Here is a 21,030-nt window from a genome sequence, read left to right as displayed (position 1 = left end):
GATCTGAAGTTGTTTTGCTGGAAAAAACAACCGTGTTAATTTTCCTGACCGCTCTTTGAATTCCCTTGGAGGAAAGCACTCCAGTAACACAAAAATGAAAGTAGATCATTAAAAATATGCAAGTTTGCTTTCCTGCCTAATTAGTAAGTTACTTAACTTTCTTGGATTAACACTAATAACTTCATCAGTACAGAAGCGTGACCCTTTAAACGTATGTTCCTTTCCAGATATTGCTTCCTAATTTTAGGGGTTTCATGTTGCTGAAAGTATCCAAACAAACATGTGTGGATATTTTATAGTCAGAAGTATTTGACTAAGCTCCAGGAGTGGTGTTTCACACCCTACTTTGAGCATCGCCGGAGCCAGCTGTCACCCTCGGTCCCTGCAGCAGCGCCAGAATCGTTCTGGCAGGATCACTGAAACTTCGCCTCCCACCAACCTGGCCGAAGGCAGGCAAAATGGATCGCCGTGAAATCACCTTGGAGGCTGACAAAACCCACCAAAATCGTCTCTCCGGTGTCACTGAGGAGGAAGAAGAGCAAGATGCAGCTTACACGATTGTGACAGTCCTGGACAAAGTGGCCAACATTGTGGACAGTGTGCAGGCAAGCCAGAAAAGGATAGAGGAGAGGCACAGGGAAATGGAAAACACCATCAAGACTATACAGATTGACATTTTAAAGCTCGCCCAGGCTCATGGCAATACAGGCTACACAGTGAACAAGTTGCTGGAGAAAACCCGCAAAGTCAGCTCCACCGTGAAGGAGGTGCGGGCACGAGTGGAGAGGCAGAGCGCCAGCGTGAGGAAGGTGGAAGCGAAACAAGAGGAGATGCTGAGAAAAAACAAATTCCGGGTTGTAATCTATCAGGTAACCTCAAACCTAATTTCTTGTAGCACTGTCCTTGTGTCACCTCCTTGGTGGCTGCTGGTAGGCATTGGTTAATGAACCAAAGGACACAGTCTGTCCAACATTAGAGGTATTTTATGCTTTCTTTAACATTGAGTTGTGCTCCTCAGTGCTTTTCAGCATGAACCTCCTGACGGCAGCACACACAGTCTATTATTAGTGCTGGTAGGTTTCTGAGCCAGTCATGTAAGATTAACTGCAGATCAGCAAGGACTATTTGTTGCCTTTCCAAAAGGTAATATGAGGCAGGCCCTGCAAGTCTTGTCATACAAACCATGCCTGAGATTCATCCCTGTTATTTTTTTCACCATATTAGGTAGAAGTTCAAATAACAAAAGTTTTTTCAGGCTCCCTGGAACACAGACTTTCTTCTAATGCTAATTTCAAAACATATGGTTTGTTTAACTTGCAGCATTGCCTAGGCTTTCGTAGTGCTGATAAATCGGGGGTTTTTTCATTGTCTCAGTCTATAGCAGTATATGCACAAACTAAAACTCAGACCCACAAAGCCTTCATGACAGCACATAGTCCTTTGCATGCTCTACTTTGGAAATGGTTTAACCCATCACTGTTCTTCCAGTCGTATTGGGCAAGCAAGAATACATTTTCTTTCATTGACCTCATTGCAGGATGCTCATTGTTCTTATATATATATATATATGTGTGTATATATGTAAGTAATAATTGTGTTTGGAAAGAAGTTTCATGAAACGGTGTGGTCTCACTTGCATCCATATGAATAGACACTGCAGGCAGTTCATGGGGTCTGTCAGTGTTAGCAAGTGCTGTGAAACCCATTTGTTTATTGGCCTGCTCCTGCATTTGCTGAAACTTCCCAGCTCCCCAAGTGAATAGAAAGTAAGAGTGCTTAATCATTTGCCAGAAGCATAGTTGCTCCTTCATACTAGGGAGTTCCCAAAGCTTCTTTCAAATGAGTCACATTCACCATTAGACATTGAAAATATCAGCCCTCATGAGTAACACAACGCACTACCGTCACCCAGCCCCTTATCCCCTGGTCTTACATCTGTTTGTACATAAATAACATTACTTGCAATGAATGGAGCTGTGTGTTTCACTGCATATATTCACAACCTTATACAGCTGACAAATTCTTCTGCACAATCTAGCTTTCTTAACTACTTCGTTTTCTACTCCTGGGAAAAAAAAATAGCTTTAAAAAAAAAAAAAAGAGAGTAAAAGCTGAAGGTAGGAAACATTACCTCTTTAGTGTAATGTTAGTACCACATGCAATAGTACCAATTTTTGCCTCCCAGATTTTCTGACAGAATGACTTACTATGGATGCTCAGGAGAAAGCAGACACAATTTGACCTATTAAAATTATTGCAAGCTGTACCATCGTTACGGAACAGAAAACAGGCACTTTCACTTTTTCCCTGCAAATCATTTCCCAGCTAAAGGTAATAAATATCTCTGACTTCCCTGGTTAATGGCCTAATGCCATTTCATTGATGGGCCTTTACCATAATGATTGCAGCAGGATCAATGCTTTGAAAATAATTGTTCTTAAAACAGTATTCACTACATAAAGTAAATTTTTCTCCTAGCAAGACATGAGTTGTTGCTTATTTTAAAATGTAGTAAAATATGGTGAAAATGGATTTATACACAGCTATAAAAAACAGGTGCTGATATTTTCAGATATATCACACAAAAGGTGGCTCTCATGATGTGTACTTTCTCTAAGACTCACCTTCAGTAGGAGTTTCTGAAACCTCTGCTGGTTTTGCTGGACAAGAATGACCTGCACCCCATTCTGCAGGTTTAAGTCTTAGGTGGTACTTTTCAGCAAGGGCAATACCATTTTTGGTTGCTCTCTTTCTAGCTTCCCCTTCCTGCAGTAGTTGAGAACTGCCAGTGCAAACGTGAATGACTCCCTCTCTGATTTCCATCCCTTTTGTAAGGTAGATTGAAGAACATTTTCCCTCTTGCATGGAGGAGGAGCAGATATGCTGATCCCTCTAGGATCTGACATTTAACACTTTTCTTGGGGAGGATAACTGCATTGCTCCATAAAATCTGGAACACACAAAATAGTCAAGATTGCACTGAAGCTTTAAGGAACAGGTACATTTGTGAGTCTCTTCACACAAGTGCAGTGATTTTTACACTGTTGATTTACATCACTGTAGGCATACTGCTGGAATGCCTAGACCTGAATGACTGAAGCTTGGCTACAGTGAGTGGGAGTCTGTTAATAGCTACAGAATCAGCATACTCCCTCCACTATATTTTACAAATGGGTATAACCAAGTTGTTTACTTGGTTGTTGTGAGTGACAGCTCATCTGTACTGAGATTTTTTTCTGATGAAGCATTTGGGACATTGTGATGGAGCCAATGACCTGTGTATGGCCGACGTTGAATGCCTATGTGGGTAGGCACACATGGGTTTTACTTTTAACTTTTGCCAGAATATCGACATAGGAGGAAAAGGGAAACACCAATTAAATCCTAAAGATTTTCTTTCAAGTGGATAGCCTTGATCTTATCATTGATAGAAGGAGCAGGCAGGTTGAAAGGATCCTTGGCTGGAGGAGATGTCAGCAATGATGAAAAGAGTTGGCAATATCCTTGCATTAAAAAGAGACAAAGTGATCATCCTTGAGCATAATGATTAGGGAAATTGAGAGCATTCGTTTTTTAAAGACCATGCAGTTGAGGAGAAATTTGGTAGCAAGCATCCCTCCTCCCCAGGCTGATTGCATGATTAAAAACGCGAGGTTACCTCAGACTTTCTAGTGAGGTCTTTGACCCTGGAGCACTATGTGCTCTGAGGCTTTAGTGGGGAAAGCAAAGGACATTACAGGTCGTACAGGTCGCGGTTCACTTCTGTGCAGGTTAGTCTGAATAACCAGCTGTGAGAGCTACCGTTTCCCTGCAACCAAACAGTATCTAGCAATGTAACTCATTCTGACTAAACTACTCAGAAATTAAAGGGGATTTTTCTTTTTCTTCTTTTTTTTTTTTAATCCTGAAATAACTTGTTTCTTTTACGTTTCTACATGTTTTGCAGAATGGGAGCACACAGGCACCAGAAAGTCCATGTTACAGTTACTGGGCTCTTTTCTATTACTATTTCTATTACTATATATATAATATACTAATATTATATTAATATTTCTATTACTTTACGAAGCACCTGTCATAGTTTAACCCCAGCTAAGTACCATGCAGCCACTTACTTAGTCCCCCCACTCACCAGTGGGTTGTGGAGGAGAACTGGAAAAGGGTAAAACCTGTGGGTTGAGATAAGAACAGTTTAATAGTTGAAATAAAGTAAAAATAAAATAACAACAATAACAATAATAATTGTAATGAAGAGAGGGAGAGAGAGGAATAAAATCCAAAAAGGAAAAAAATCCAAGTGATGCACAATACAATTGCACACCACCCACTGACGGATGCCCAGCCAGTCCCCAAGCAGTGATCAGTTGCCCCCAGCCCACTGCCCCCCCAGTTTATCTACTGAGTATGATGGTCTGTGGTATGGAACATCCCTTTTTCCAGCTGGGGTCACCTGTCCTGGCTCTGTTCTCTTCTGGCTTCTTGTACACCTCCTCACTGGCAGAGCACGGGAAACTGAAAAGTCCTTGACTAAAGGTAAACACTACTTAGCAGCAACTAAAACATCGGTGCGTTATCAACGTTGTTCTCATACTAAATCCAAAACACAGCACTGTACCAACTACTAGGAAGAAAATTAGCTCTATCCCAGCCAAAACCAGGACAGCATCATAAATGTGTAACAACTTCCTATGAAGGGATGCATGCATTTGTTTCACTCACAGCTGTCTGACATTTAAAATTAGTGGACAGTCACAGAGGACATGTAAGAAACCAAGTAAGGTTATGGCTTGGCTGGCATACACAGTGATGTTACAACCAATTTGTTTGCCCTGCAATTGCTCCACCGCACATATGGGGAGAGACTAGCAGAAGTAGCCTTGTGTATGCTGCTCATATTATGCATAAATAATTTAAAATATAAGTGGTTTTCCTAGCCACTGTCCTTCTGCAGCATAACGACTTGGACAGTAAAAATGGTGAGATTGAGATGGGGACAATAACCTGTAAATACGAAGTGGAAGCATTTCCATCCAAAGTGGGAGTTAAAGTCACGGTGTCACAACCTTAGGAGATGAGGACACTGAAAGACCAGGGCCACCAACCCACCATCCATCAGCATGGAGTTTTAATTGCAGCTATTCTGAGAAAAACCTGTGATAGTAAGCATGGCATGAGGCAGCAAATGTAACACTGCTGTTTAGAAAAAGACAAAGGAAATTGTCTGAGCTATTGCCATTCATCTGACACCATTTGGGCATAATAATGGCAGGCTCAGAAGGGGTTCTGCAGAACAGAATTATTAGTACCATGGAGTTACATAGCTCACCAAGAGCAGATTGTGCTAGGTAATTCATATTTGATATTTTTTTCTGTTTTGCGGAAACATGAGAGGTCTTATCCTTTCTCATATATATGTACCTGATATTTTACCTCATAACAGGTAATCTGGAAAAACAACAGATGACAGTGGATTGTGTTGAAATGGGAAGTGAGATTTCTGAATGAGTTTCTAAAAGTGCTTGCTTCTAAGACCGTCTTTGTCAACTGTGTAATACCTTTATTAAAGATCCTGGCACAGAAAAGGTGTGGATGCTAATAAAATATGCTCAAAATGAGGAGCTGTCAGCCCAGAGAAAGAAATATTGACAAGAAAGCAAATTATCTTTAGAGGTGTAATAATGCTAAGTGTACATAGTGTAAATTCCTGTACTTTTAGCAGAAGCCCTTGTTGGTAGTTTGTTTTCTGAGGCCCTGTGGTTTGGAAAGGACAGAAAATGGTGTATTGATTGCTGACAAGATGGCTGAGAGCCTATTTGATGTTGTGGCTCTTAAAAATGTGGGTATGAAAGGCTTCAGGCAAGATATTTCCAGAAATTATAGAGACACCCAGTGATACTGAAAAATCAGAGACAAAGCTCTCTAATATTGTCTGGCGTTTTAGAAGGCAGGCACTCTTTATTTTTGGCACCGGATGCACAGAGGGTAAGTTCCGCCCAACATGCATACCAACTTTATTCACTGTTTATCTTTATATGGCCAATCTATACATTTTAATGACATTTCTGAGAAACTATTAGTTCCAAGAACTAATTATCATTACAGTTCCAAGAACTACTTATCATACCTACACTCTTACTACGCATGTGTGGCCTAATGGGTCAGGGATCCTCTGGTGGTTCTTTGGGACACCTTCATCCTTTCTTCCTCTGCTTCATCATCTTCCTTTTCTTATCCTTCTTATCTTTTTCATGACCGTCTCTTCTTCTGGCCTTGTTTCAGCACTCTTGGCTCATGTCTTGGTTTTGGACCGGTTATTACCTACTTAGCAGCTAAACTATACAATGCAGCATTCTACTAGTAGCACAGCTTGGCAATGTCAGGGATACGTTAGTTGCAACATTTACAGTGAAGCTCACTGGTAAAATTCCCCACTATCAATGTGCCCTTGCCCAAAACACTTCAGAGTCTGTCTGGACTACTACATACAGCTCTGATCACCCCTGTTGCAGTAAGTTGTGTTAAAACTGAACAGGTTTGGAAAACAGCTACCAGGCCCATCAGAAGAATGGGAAGCCCTGGTAAATGAGGGGAGACGAGGAGGTCTTCCTAGCTTGGTTCAATTCAGTGAGACAAAGAGTCTAAGAGAGCTTGTGGCTGTCGTTTATATGCACATTGGGGCATGGATGAGGAGTCCAGTAAAGAAAATCAGCAAAAATATGAAATGGGTGTGAACTGTCCACAAGTCTTCTTAGGTCAGAAACTAGGCATTCTTAGTCCTGGAGACATAAGGGTCTGGTCAAAGCCTTCTGCTAGAACCCACGGGGAGATAAGAAAACTTCAATTGCTATTAAAGTGGAGCCCAAAGACTGAATGAAAAAAAAAAGATGGCGTAGGTTGACTACCTGTGACAGCAGAGCCATGGGCCCCAGCAGCCCAACGACACAGGCCTTTTGTGAGAGTCTTGTGGCACAAACTTTACAAATATTTTTACAGCTGGGACAGGTAATTGCCTTCGCTGAGATTACAGAGAATAAAAGAAAGAAACTCAAGGCCTGTATCAGAGAGCGTAGCAAGAGCCCTTTGTTTGCAGTGTCAAGTTTAGGTGAAGGCGCCGGGCGACCCCGTGCTGTGCAGCCGGCTATGGCAGGGTGGCACAGCCGGCACTGCGTTACTGGGGGCAGCCAAGAAGGTCACAAATTGCCTGTGACTTCTAGGAAAAAAATCAACACCTTTCAACCCACTGAAGAAAATCTGTATTTCTAGTGACACATTCACAGGGAAGAGGGGAAAGGGAAAATAAAAAAAAAAAAAAAAAAGTAGCTTGTTGGGCCATTTTGGTCTTCCTACAATGAAACAGGCTGCGTATTTCTCAGGACTGTGTTTGTAGCAGATTATAAACTTGACTCTACTCCGTTTGATCCGGTGTAACTGGAATCCCCAGAGCTGTTCCTTTGTGACGATCCCCACAGGGTACAGGCTGTGTACCACAAGGTACAGCTTCTCAGGGCTGCCGTTGATTTTTCTCCACTTACTAACATGGAGTGGTGGAATTTACCTTCGCACTGGCTGCCGCTGCTCAGGGCTTTGCTGGTGGCTGGCCTGCAGGCCGGCAGAAGAGAGTAGCTACACCATGAGCCTCGGGTGCCGTGCCCCTCCCCCACGGCTCTAGGGGCTGCCTGGAGCGGTGTGTCAGCAGGAGCTGGGGCTGGCTGCCGTGGGCACGCACCTATCTTCAGCCATACCCTTCCATGCCTGAGGCCCACATTCAGCAATGGACTTGGCTGGGGACATGCAGTTGGGATTTATATTCTCAGCACTACTGAAGACAGCTGAGTCTTGCAATTATTGTTTTAGTACAAGAATAAAGTTGATCAAAACAGCGCAGGGACAGATGTGGGAAATACGTGAAGTCACTAACAGCAAGTTCAGAGTTTGGAATGGGATTCATCTTGCCAAGCATTAGACATCAGTAACACAGACGTTTGTACACGTGGCCTGCAGATTCCCTTCAAGCGAGCAGAGAGAAATGCATGGAGCCTGATTCACCTGACTTGTTGTAGATATCTACTTCTGAATACAGTTTGTACTTTATAAGTACCTGTTCTCTCCATCTAGTTGAAAAGGCATCCAGAAGCAACTTCATATGGAGATGTGGTTGCTTGGGCAGATGAGTTCAGCAGCTCCTGATGGCTGGCTGGGTTTCACTTGTTCTTGAGAACACTTCCCTGTTCCAGCTAGCTTGCAAGAGCAGTCACCTTGTGGCAAATGAATGAATCAAAACATTACCAAACATATATTTTTGTCTTATCACATCTTGTGATTGCTCATTTTCCTCCACTGACAAAGGGCTGGTATCTACAGATAAATTAGAAGTGAGAAATTTCACCGTCTCGATTGCAGATCTGTGGACTGACCTGCAGAGCTATTCCACAGGCTAGTTCCATAAAACAATAGCAAAGCAAAGTAAGTGTGAAGATTTAATTTTCCCCTGGAGCTACAGCAGTCCTTTTTATGTAGCTTGTGGTGGCCTGGATCCAAAGGCTTCTCCAAGTGATGTGGTGTAACTGGGTACTGTTTGCTCGTTGTCTGTAGCTTGCTGCAGTCAGATAATGAGAATGAGCTAGGTTTCTTTATAGTCAGTGTATGCTCCTGGTTAAATTAATTAATTTCTGTCAGAATTTACAGAAAAGGGATGTGTATTAGGCTTCACAAAAGAGAAATGAGGGGGGTTGGCTGTTCTGGCCAGGCTGCTTTTTCATTATGTAAAAATAATTCTAAATACAAGCAACAGAACTTGGCTATAAAGTCTTATGTACTTAAGTGTTTACTTTCTATCAACTTTACTCGATAAAATCCCTTAGGTACCCTTTTAAAATAATCTTATTTCTCTCTCATTTGAGCAGCTTTTTGGCCTGATGGCAGATATTTTGAAATGGCATATTTGTAGAAAAAAAATGAAGGGATCGCTTGAGATTTATAAAGCTTCACTCTTAACTGTTAGAATATGAGTAAAAGTACTGAATGATTTGTAATTGGTTATTCATCAGTGGTTTCATATTGATTTAGAGAGCAATTTCAAGGAGATGTTTTAGTGATTTACCTCAGCTGTCAGTTTGAATAGCAAATCATTCATTTAACATGCAAATTTCTAGGATTTTTTTTAAACATTGTGGCGATGCAGTTTCCTGCCCATATGCTGCCAGTTATTTGCATCACCAGTTGTCATAGACACGGCAGCAGCACCGTGTGCTGGGTAGCTTTCGACCATTTTGCGGCTTCGTGCTCTGCTTCAGAATGGTCAGGTGATCACCAGTCCCATCTGTGCATATGTTAATCATCACCTGCACCTTCCCTGCCACACATCCCAAGGCTCAAAGATCACTTGCTGTGGCCTTTTCCCTGCGCAACACAATGACTCCAAGTTATGGAGTTTCATCTGTCTCTCCTCCCTACTTATGCTGTAAGCAGTTTCTTTTGGAGCATTCTGAGTCTTCATTTTACATATTTATGCACACAATATATATTTTTATATACCTTTTATATATACATAATTTTATATAAATAATCTAATTTTCTCTGCTACTGTTTTCTGTCTCTTAAAAAATTTTGTTCAGCTAAATTTTTAACTGAAATTAGATAATAGTTGAGAGCAGATAACATTGTCTTTACTAAAGCTTGTCAGAGTTACACTTTGGAGCTATTTGAAAAGAGAATGCAGAACTGGTTTATAGTATTTCTAGCATCTATTTACACATAAGACAATGTATTACCTTTTTTTCTCCTTGCCAACTCTAGAAGCCCAGTCTGGGCTTTGAAATACAAACCCAGAATACATGTACCAAAACCATGAAAGGACACGGGGTAGAGCTCTTGCACTGGCCACATCCATTAGAATGCCCTCATATCCCATTATTTTTTATTTTTAAATGTCATTATAATAAAATTATTACTGAAATCATTCATAAGTGTTAATGTACTTAAAGCCTAAGTATTGTTGTATAATGACACTACATCACTGCTTCATTTAGAGAATCCACTGGACTCTAAACTAGCAATACACCTTTGCTTAATGAAAATAATACTGCTATTGCTATTAGTTATTAATCCCATCTGTGCTTACAAAGATAAGGAGTGGAGATTTAGCTAACAAGTTTGTGAGGGGCCTTTTTTAATAACACTTTTTCCTTTGTCCAGCCTCGCTGGCCTTGCTGAAGGCATGACATTCCTCTTCCAGCAGCCCCCTTGGCTTTTTTGCTCCTTAGTTCAGCAGTAAGAGCAAATGTTGCTATTAGAACCAACCTGATCTTTGGCAGGACACCCCTGCAGCAAAATAGCTGAGACATTGCTAAATAATTTGCTCTGCCATTTCCCTCCTTTCCCTACCAGAGGTGAGAAAAGCCTGACTGTGCAGGCAGGGTTATCAAGTAGGCACATTTTGAGACAGTCTCTTTCCTCCCCCACAGTTTTCAATTGCCTGAGTGTCACCACCTCAAGTTTCATAAGGCTGATCAGGGGCATTGCCTCATTTAAGATTATTTACCTACTCTTTTTAAGGTGTCTGTGAGGTTAAAAAGAGCCAGAACCTTGCGCTTTGTGTCGTTTAAGGAGCAGGTGTGTTAGCCTTCTTCATAAATGCCTTGTTATTTTCTATGGGAGAAAAATGCTACTGCTGTAATCCCTTCCCTGAGATTAGGAGACACTGGCATTGCCTGCAAACTGGCCAGTGCTCTCACACATGGGTGCAGAGCAGCCAGAATTTTGGCGGCCATTGAAAATTTTACAGAGCGAAAGGAGTATGTGAAGGACACAGACTATGTCGCTTCGGAAATTTTCTAATTGTGAATTAAATTAAAATGGGAGCAGAGCAGGAAAATGGCAATGATGGAGTCAGATTTTCTCAGGAACCCAGTCTTAGAAATATCTGGGTTTCCATATTCATTGCCCCTGGAGCCATCCATCCAAATCAATGCCGTGCTGGCCTTCTTCACCAAAGCTGAGGTTTAGTCACATTTATTTTGTATTCAGCCAGGCCCTTAAAAACTCAGACTTCTTTGGCTAGGCATATTTGAGAAGTTAAATGCTGAAAACCTAGGAAAAGGTGAAGTTCAGGTTTAAAATGTTTTCTTAGCAAATTTGCTGTGCCAGGGGCATCACCAGCCACTCCTGAATTGTACAATTGTTCTGTTACCTTTAAGTTTTGTTTGTTAAAGTTGTTTCTTAGGCAGTGAATCTAACTAACTTCACAGATTTGTGGCCTCTGTATTTCTTTCCCTGCCTGGCTGAACTATAAAGGTCTCCAGGGTTTTCCCTTATCATTCAACCAATGCCTTCGGTTCCTCCTCTGCTACCACAGAACCTGAAGCCTTTCTCCTTCCAGACCTCGTTTCCTGCCACACACATGCATTTTTCCAAAATATTTCCAGTTCCAAAAACACTCCATGTAATTCTTCCTCCCTTCTCCCCTCCTACACCCATTCACAATACAAACCCCCTCTTCCCAGCACCCCTGCCACCCACCAAAAACTCCGGGTCCAGATCTTCAAGCAAGGTACCTGAGCCATGGCGTGTTTGCTCAGGACAGACTCCCCAGTCAGCTGGGAGGGCAGGTGGAATGACTCACAACACAGCTGGCTCCTCAGCGGAGAGCTTATTCCTTCACGCCTGAGCTCAGCTCCATTCTCAAATTGGTGGAAAATGCCCAAATATTTATATGTTAGTGGAGAGGCTGTGTTAGGATGAGAAGGTGGGAGATGCATAATTTGAGCATATATGCCACGCTTTTTGTACAAAACCGAGACAACTTCCAAATCAACCACTTACACGGCTGATTTCCTGACTTTTTTCTTGAAGAAGGAGAAAACCACTTTTGTTTTGAAAGGTTCAGGTCTATTTCCATTGTGTTGTGTGGTGGACTTGTCAGGAGATAATAGCCACCAAGCATACCTGGACCAGTGTGAGCACCCTCTGTAGTACGCACCCTCTCCAGGTGCTCTATCTATAGAGGAGTGATGAAAGGGAAGCGGAATGACCAGCTTCCACTGATTTGCTTCTTTGCTTCTGGTTCTGGCACATGAATATCTGGGGTTTTGCCAGTAGGCCAGGCAAGGAGAGTACATGTCCTTTGTATTAACCAATAGACCACATGACTGCACTCCTCTTTCCTCAAGAAATCAGGTTAAAAATGCATTACTGGTGTCATCTTCTGCTGTGAGATAATCTCCTGTCCTCGTTTTATTTGAGCACTTACAAATTTAGCTTAAAGATCCTCCCTTACCTCCCATGAAGTGGCGGTGGCAGATACAAGTTCTTCCTAGAGAAATGCCTAAGTAGATTTTTAACTAAAACTTGCAAGTAGCATCTTGAATTGCTCAGCTCCTTCTCACTCTCCCCTAACACCAGGCTGCCCAGTCCTGCTATTTCCAGTCCCACCTGCTTTCAAGCCAAGGAAGCTGTCACCCAGTTCAGGGCTTTGTCCTGTGCAACTGAGACCAGTAGCTGGTCTTTGCTTTTAGTGAGTCTGTAAATGAGCTGGTAGCTATATGCTTTGACTCCATCTATTTCCCACCTGATGCTAAAACTTATCATTCCTGCTTTAGGAAGGACAAGCTCCTCTCTTCTTTCTACTCCACTGATATCCTGTGATAAGAAGAAATGGGGAGAGGCAGAAGAGAGAAAGGAAGCAGATGAGAAAGCTCTCCTACTGAGCCTAATTCACTGCATTTTTATTATGAAACCTCCTTAACATGCTAGCCAGTTTCACTAACACTTTCCACTTTGGTAACATATTCTATCAAGAATTCTTGAGGGGAGATAGAAACTCACACTAATTTTTAGCTTTGCTACATTTGACTTTGCAAGATGTGTGCAGAAACTAAGGAAAAGGAGAAAATCCAAGATTTGGCAAAGATCATTCTCAGTCTGTAGCAGAATGAAAAATGTTCCTCAGGAGCTGCAGTTCTAGTTTCTGTGTCTCGTCTACAAGGCCATCTTGCATTCACAAGTCTTAATTCTAACACATGTGTGAAAGTTAAAGCACTCTCTCCTTTAGCTAATAGACTATAAAGCTACCTACAATAAAAATCTGGCAAACATTTGACAAAAAAAAAAAAACAGAAAAAAATGTTCTTACAGAGGAATATAGCTTAAATATTGCAGAGTAAATAGTCTCTCTGCCTTCTCTCTCTTTAAAAAGTAATCTTCATGTGAACAGCATACTCTATTCACTATATTGTATTCATTTCTATATGTACTGAAATTTCAGAATAGTCATTCTGGAAACATTTTCATTATCATTTCAGCTGAAGGAGTGGGCTGTAATTTACAAACTTTGAGAAATTATTATCCAGCTGTGTTTTAGTTCATTTTCAGAAAAGAAGGGATTATGTTTATATATAGAAGTCTTTATATAATTAATGTTAATTTGCACATGTTAATGAAGATGATTATTAGCAAAGCATTGTAGTTTTGTTCCTGCTGATTTTGACAGATGAGTTGAATAACATTCTTCTGTACTCAGTGCAACACAATTTGTCCCTATTTTTTCTAAGCATTAACAACTATTTTACTACAGGGTTTTTAATGAAGCCAAGGCATGATGACAGTCTCTTAAGTGGACTTTATCTGCCAAATAGCTTAATGTATTTTATTTTACGTATTGCTAGCACTCTGTAAAATAACATTAAACATGACTTGCTACTAATGAGTCACTGTGAAAAATGACAGGCATCTTTCTGGCTTGAAATCAGTTCACAGCAAAATATTCAGTAAGCGTGACCAAAGCATTCTTCATGGGTTCACTGCTTCTAATATCTCTCCTATTGTCTGTATTAAGATAGTAATACTAAGGGTAGAGCTGACACAGTCATGCCTCAAAAATCAGCTGAAGTAGTTAGTACTAATGGGAAACAGCTTGGAGAAGTTTTATATAGCTGTCTGAACCCCAAAGGGCTGCTCCTCCTGGGAGAAGAGCATGTGCACGTGCACGTCTAGTAGGGAAGCAGGGGCTGGCATTGTCCATCTCATACACCTCCTACAAGTTGCAAGTTTTCTACTCTGCATACACTGGTACTTCTAGATAGAAGTGACTTGCTGACACTGAGCCACAAATTTGTAATATTCATGCAGGCAGCAGTCTTCAGATCAGAAGATCAACCCCCTTAGGAAATTCAACCTGTTCAGATAAATCTTTCCATTACCACAAGCTTTATTCCTTTTTTTTTGCATGTCCTTAACCACTAGGTGATTCTTGGTGACATATTTGTTTACTATGGAAATCTGTGTCTTTGAGGTTCTAGCAGCCTTTCTTTGGAAAGGCTGCATAAGCTCCTAGTGCTAAAGTTATCTAGGCTAGTCACCATTTCCAAGGATGCTGCTAATACATATCATATGTATCATATAAACATGTAATACTGCATGCTTATACAGGCCACCAAACTCACCACAGGAGATAGAGGTGCTTGCTCAGGGTCATTCATATATTTCCAGATGGAACAAGTGAAGTTCACCTCAGTGAATTGCATGGAACTGGGTTTACTGAGTAACATCTTATGCCTTTGCTGACTTTGTCCCCTTGTGGAGCCAGCATGTGTAAATTAATATGTTGCGGTTCATTCCCTTCTGAGCAGCAAGAGAAATGTTGCTAAGTTCCAATTAGTCAAAAATGTGCAATAGTCTTGGTGACAGTAATGGACTGGAGCTACTGGTATCATTGAGGCACTCATTTGGAGAGTGTACAGCTGACACAAGCACAAAAGTCTCTTGTGTACAGGATGTCTACTTTTAATGCTGACTAATAACGGATCTAGATCCACTCAGAGAAGCAGATAAGCTCAAAAAAACCTAAACCAAAACAAACAAACAAAAAAACCCCAACTCAACAAATCAAAGAACTAGACAAATCTGCTCTGAAAACCATTAGAGGCCAGTATGCATAGGACCATGGCATTCATTAGTTTCAGGCAGAACCACACTGAAAAGAAGTCTTTAATCAGGCATAATGTCTTTACAGAACTTGCCAAAGGTTTCTTCTGCCGTTTATATTCTGTATAGAGCACACACGATGGCACACACATGCGATGTACTTTGTTACAATGTTGTATTTCAGTTAGCATTAATTAACTACAAGCCAACCTCGAGTCACCATCATTTTAAAATACACTTGGCTGGAAGATGACTCTGTGCTTTCATTCACAGGAGGAAACCGAGTGTCCTTCATCTCTCTCTGTTATCAAAGAGAAGACAGCAGGTGAAACTTTAGAGGATGATTTCTTCCCACCTGATGATCTGTCTTCTGATGAAGAATATTACATCGAAGAAAGCAAAGCAACCCAGTTCAAGAAATCAGGCATGAGGCGCATAGATGATATCAAAAAGGCATTTTCAAGGGAAAATATCCAAAAGACGAGACAAAATTTTGGCAAGAAGGTAAACAGGCTTCGAACTAGAATAGTGACCCCTGAGAGGAGAGAGAGGATCAGGCAGTCAGGAGAGAGACTGAAACAATCTGGGATAAGGATCAAGAAAACCATTTCACAAGCTGCCCCAACGGTGGAGACATTCAAGATCCATAAAAAAAATAAAGAACGAACAGGAGCTGAAGGTCAGGAGGGGATCCAGGAAGCCGGTGTGCACATCGCCTCAGAGCTCGCAGCAGCAGAGCCCTTCACTGAAGAAATTTCTTATACAGAAGTGATCACTAAGGTAAAGAAAGATAAGAATAGTGCAACAAAAAGTGCTTCCCAGTCAACTGAAAAAGGAGTGACAATCCCAGAAGTTGTTCTTAAGCAGGAAGGAAAAGAAGGAGGAGGAGGTGACGATGTCCCTTTGCTGGACTTAAAGCAATCGGTGTAAAGAATCCATTAGCAAACACACCATTCTATCATTACTGAACAAGAGATAACTCAGCTTTAGAAAAATGTGTGAATTTGTGTTATACCACAAAACACGTGTTGGTGTTGTTCTGTCACTTACGTGGGTGTCTGTAGTGTTGTCTTCCTGACAAAAGCCAAGCCATGTAAAGTGAATGAAGTGGCTCCCCCGCTCCCCCGTCTTGCAGTATGCCGATAGCCATTGTTAACCCAAATGGAACTTGCATGCCGAAGGGAGATGGAAATCTGAATTTTCAGTGATGTAGCAGTCACTTTACAGCCTGATCACTCTCTTTACTTTTATGTACAATAGTATAAAAATTATTTCTGTTATCTTATACTGACTCCTGTAATCAGAAAACAGTAACAAAGCTATTACTTCGTATTAGCGAAAGGAAGAACTGTGGAAAGTGTCCATTTAGCTATACAAATCTTATCATTTAAGGGCCCTCGCTGAAACAGCAGGAGGAGGAAACTCCTGCTTTATGCAGGGTGTGACAGAATGTGGTAGGAATGATAGGTTTTTGAGTAACTGTGTTTCTTCTTAGTGGAAAAGAGAAGCCCCTGAAATGACTAAAGATTATTTCCAGAGAGATGGAAGAGGAAGGTTTGATGCACATAAGCAATGCATTTGCTGCACTTATGGAGTAAAAATAAAAACCCAGAAGACACATTAAATATGGAATAGCAGGAGAAAAAAAGAATGAGGTATCGTATTCATGTTTTGGAATGATGAGATTGTGAGAAAGGTATGAAGCAGTAAAAGAGGAATAAGATTAATGCATGGGTTCTGGATAAATAAAGGAAAGAATTAGAATACTGTGACTGAAATTTCCTTGAGATCTTTTAAAGAATTGTTACTTATAGGGCTCGTGAACATAACTGACCAGACAAAGGAATCGTTTTGTTTTCCATTCTCCGTGCTTGCTCTGATGATCACTGCGATTAAAATATATTCTACAAAGTCGCTGAAGTACAGGGCCAATCCATAACCCAATTCTTTGTATCCTATTATCATCGTTATCAACTAGCCACAGCCTCAGGGATTATGAGACAGACACCCTCTAGAGTATGGAATGCTGTTTATTTGCAACACTTGGGAGCCAGCGCCCTGACATCAGATATGTTTGTAAACATGACCGCCACGCTGACATGGGGTGCAGGACTGCATTGCTGTCTTCATTTTTAAACGGAGTTGCCTTCAAAGCACTTACCTAAAGCAACGTTAGTCATTACTATCTGTGTGAAACCTGTACAACATTGCTAAAAGCTGTATGATTGTATTTAATATCTCAGATATTGGTTATCTATATACATTGTTTGAGGACTCCCAGCTAATTGTTAATAATTTAAATATAATTAGTTTGACTTCAAATATTCTGCTTGCCAGTTCTTTCATTTAGTCTGGTGTACATCACATTTGAAGCGAAACAGCTTTAGCAATAGCAACTAGGGAACACTGGTTGGGGAAGGTCAATGCTATACTCTGTCAGTGACATTTCAAATCAAATTAAGGTTGTCAGGTTGGAAGCAGCAACTCCACTGCAAGGGCAGGACAGGGCAAGAGAGAGAGACAGGGAGAGGAAGACATTTCTTTCAACAGTAAATTGTACATCTCCACTGTAATTAGATGCAAAAAGAAAGAAAGGTTATGCTTATAGGATAGACTGAAGGTTTTGATTTGTTGGTTCCTTACTAGTTGTAGGAAGTCTTTCCTGGAACCAGGTGATTGTATATTCATCTTCCAGTTCCATATAAAACTGTAGCTATCTTCAGTGAAATACTGCATGATTTGTCTGGTTCTTCTGTAATATGACCTGCATTGTGTTCTGCAAGATCCGACATTTTCCTAAAGTGACAAACAGGGTTTCATTATTGAAATGAAAATGTCAAAGTTCAAAGAAGCTATTTCTTTGCATTTTTATGCAGCAGAACATGAAGTGCTAGAACATAATTGCCTATAGATTTTCTTTATATAGAATTTAATTTTCTCATTTTACTTGACAACAAAAGGAAGTGATGCAGTTTCCATGGAGCTTATCATGTAGCACCATATATAACCTCTATCAAATATGTATTTTTTTAATGTTTACTTCTAACGTCAATTGTTCAGAGAATGATTTCTTTTCATAGCAAGTAGTGAGTTCTTCAGGTGTGCAAAGTATTCCTATGTACGTTCTTCATTTTAAGTTATTATCAATGTTACTGACTTGAATTTTACATGTACCGAGAAATCAAAGTTAATTTACTCCATATCTGCTCATACAGGTAGGGGATGGGGAGAAGACTGCAGTTTACAACCTCAATTTCTATACAACAGCACAGCCTTTTGCTGCTTGAAGCCCCCCTTATCTTTTCCATAATTTCCCAGAGCAATGGTCCTGGAGCCCAATCCTTTGCCCTTCTCAGAAAAAAAATTCTCAATGAAATCTGTTGCTGTACAGCTGTGCTGCAGGGAGGCCTGGTGTATAGCTTTTGAACAGGTGGTTTCACTTGGAAAGATAATCTCGCCAGCACTGCGTGTGAAACAAGTGCTGCTCCCGGCTCAGTGGGAGAAAAGGACCCTGTCCCTGTCTGCTCTGTTTTCCAAGAAGAAATCTGGCACTTTCTGCTTAGTTGTGGGTGGGAGTGTGATTATCAAACTTCCTCACGGAAAGAGCCCTGCAATTGCTAACTGCAGAGTAAAACTGGTTACGGGAAAGAATGAACCGTGTTCTTAGACACCAGCTGAAAAGAAATTGAAGTGTTTATACAAAAATTGAAAGTGTTTACAAGGAGAAAAAAAGGGATTAACAAATCACTCACTGCAAGTCCTTCTTTCACAACATCCAACAGCAATTTCTTTTGCTTTGAATTTGTGCTACTGAAAAATGCCAAACACATTTTCTGCCAATAGCTGTCTGTCTATTAAAAGAGAAGTAGCAATCACCCTTCAAATACAGGGTAAGCAGCAATGGTGTTAACAAACAAAAATGACTTCAACCATTTCAGGTGAGTCTACTCCCAGAAATGGCCTGTGTGTCTTTTTTTTTTTTTTTTTTTTTTTTTTTAACCTAAACTGATGTAAAATACAGACTAAAAAGCAGTTAAGAGGTTTAAATTTGCAGGATTTGGGCACTAGCACCAATGGAGAAAATACTAATAGAGCCAAACTGGTGTTCAGATACGCTCACTCTGAGAAGACTTTCAACACTTTTTTCTTGCTAATAATAGGGGGTGTGCACATCTTTATAGCGGGATATAGGTTTAGAAATCAGTTAATATGTGCAAAGGCCACTACTTGTGCAAACACAAAATTCACCTGTTTGTACAGCTTCTATGATAATTCGCATAAATGAGTGACTATTCAAGGAAATGGTAGCATCCATTTGTAAAACCACCCTGTAAGTTTACAAATGCAAAATCAAAGAAACTGCGCAATGTAATGTATGCAGATAAACATAAAGTTTTACCATATGTTTAATTCACTAGTCATTACAGCTTTAATAATGCTATAGATTATAAGTTTTTAACTACAAAGTTGAATGTAAAAAACATTATATTATGAAAAAGTCTTGTATGAAGAAGAAAAAATAACAGCTACAAAAGAACCACCATAAATGTTAGAGCAGTTGTCACTACCATAAGGACTTTTTTCCTAGTGATTCCGTTATAAGCAAGCTAGTTGATTATATTCTCACTTTCCTTATAACAGTTGCCAAATTTTACACCTGCAACTGTTTTCTCTCTGATATTCCCAGGATAAACACATTTAGCATGTTTGCTGTGAACAGAGTAAACTGATCTATGTGCAATTAACAAAATCTCTGTACATCACTTGCTAATCCCCACACCCCTGTGAGAAGGTAGCCACCACCCAACAATAACAAAAGTCCTAGTGGCTGCAGATCAATCTTCCTAGGTGCTCCTTTTTTAATAGCTATCTGTCCTTATTTTGAACTGCAGAGCAGTGCAACCCCCCGTAAAGTCCAATGATCAGGATTCTTCACTGTTTTCAGATACAATGAGAAAATGTATGTCAGATCTGTTCTCCGGGGCTTTTTGTAGACAGGGCAGGCGTACACGCTTCCTTGTTGCTTCTTTGGGTCATGTGGGGCTGTTGTGCTGACAGCGTACACATGGACTACAGGAAGACTTGTGAACAGCACCTGAGAATGTTAAAAGAGACACGAGGCTCAGCATGAGAGTACTTGAATAGGGTGTCTGAACTCCAAATTCTAGAACTAGATTCAGTGATGGCCTGCAGCAAAAGCACCAGCAGAGGTACATGTGAGAACGCAAGTCCTATGCTCACTATCACAGTGGCAGCTCAGGGACAAGAGACATCAGCAAGCCTGGAAGGAAGCGGCAGAAACCTGGAAAACCACACACGCTGGAAGTAGATGGAAAAACAACAGGGTGGCTTTAGGAGGGAGACAGACTATTGTCTTCTTTCCCGTTCTTTGCATCTTTGGCTAGGGTTCCCCATTCTTTCCCCGCTTCTTGTTCCTTGAATGGCAGGACTGGAGCTACAAAGTTTGCACTAGCAAACCTTCTTGTTACCTCTGCACTGCTGGCAGTGGAGCTTCAAAGATCCAAGGTGCCTCCTGTATGTTTATCCAGACTAGATTCCCTCAGGTCTTCCAGCAATATGAAGTATTCATTGCCGGGGGGGGTGGAAAAAAGGCCTAAACCCAAGCACAACATGGAGGCTTGCTGAACACTCCAGAGCACTTGAGTAAACTCTATGGCTGAACATGTCTTTTGACAACCCAAGCAACAGAAACTACAGCCAGCAAGATTTGGTTTGGAAAACTGTTCTCAGCCAGGCACAGAAATGTTTTACCTACAGAGGGAATTACCTTAACTCCAATTCCAGTCATCACTAGTTTGGAAAAAATTTAGCAATGCAGACAATGGCAGCTTTCCCTGGACAGTGACCACAGCATCTAATCACTGCTCCATAGCTAGATTTTAAATCTGCTTAGTCACATCAGCAAAATGTAACTGCATCTACGGATAACTGAGCATAAGCCCAGAACTAATACTTTTCCTCCTATTCAAAAACAAATGCCAAGGATTTCTAGTCATCCAAACACTGACCTCCACAGCAGTTGCTATCAAACCCAGTCCTGGGCTCTGGAAGTTGTATAGGGTCCCACTTGATCAGTCAAAAGAAGGCTGA

At 40.9% G+C, this 21,030-nt stretch overlaps 2 protein-coding genes across 2 annotated transcripts in view; one reads left to right on the top strand and one right to left on the bottom strand.

The window, feature by feature from the left end:
- Positions 1–19: 19 nt before the first annotated feature.
- CAVIN4 (caveolae associated protein 4) lies at positions 20–17,647 on the top strand. The gene is made up of 2 exons (XM_005242563.3): positions 20–869; positions 15,193–17,647. The coding sequence occupies exons 1-2, from the start codon at positions 459–461 to the stop codon at positions 15,847–15,849; spliced, it is 1,068 nt and encodes a 355-aa protein (XP_005242620.1). The 5' UTR covers positions 20–458; the 3' UTR covers positions 15,850–17,647.
- A 1,411-nt stretch (positions 17,648–19,058) lies between these two features.
- Positions 19,059–21,030, bottom strand: part of LOC101923785 (dynein axonemal heavy chain 5-like) — a 176,294-nt gene continuing 174,322 nt past the window's right edge. Inside the window, exon 73 of the mRNA XM_055800529.1 lies at positions 19,059–20,014. Coding sequence (XP_055656504.1) covers positions 19,796–20,014 — 219 coding nt within the window. The 3' untranslated portion in view covers positions 19,059–19,795. The remainder of the gene's footprint in view (positions 20,015–21,030) is intronic.

This window comes from Falco peregrinus, chromosome 3 (genome assembly GCF_023634155.1).
Source record: "Falco peregrinus isolate bFalPer1 chromosome 3, bFalPer1.pri, whole genome shotgun sequence".
Taxonomy (NCBI): domain Eukaryota; kingdom Metazoa; phylum Chordata; class Aves; order Falconiformes; family Falconidae; genus Falco; species Falco peregrinus.
Note: the sequence above shows the minus strand (reverse complement) of the source record. Positions and strands in the feature narration are given on the sequence as shown.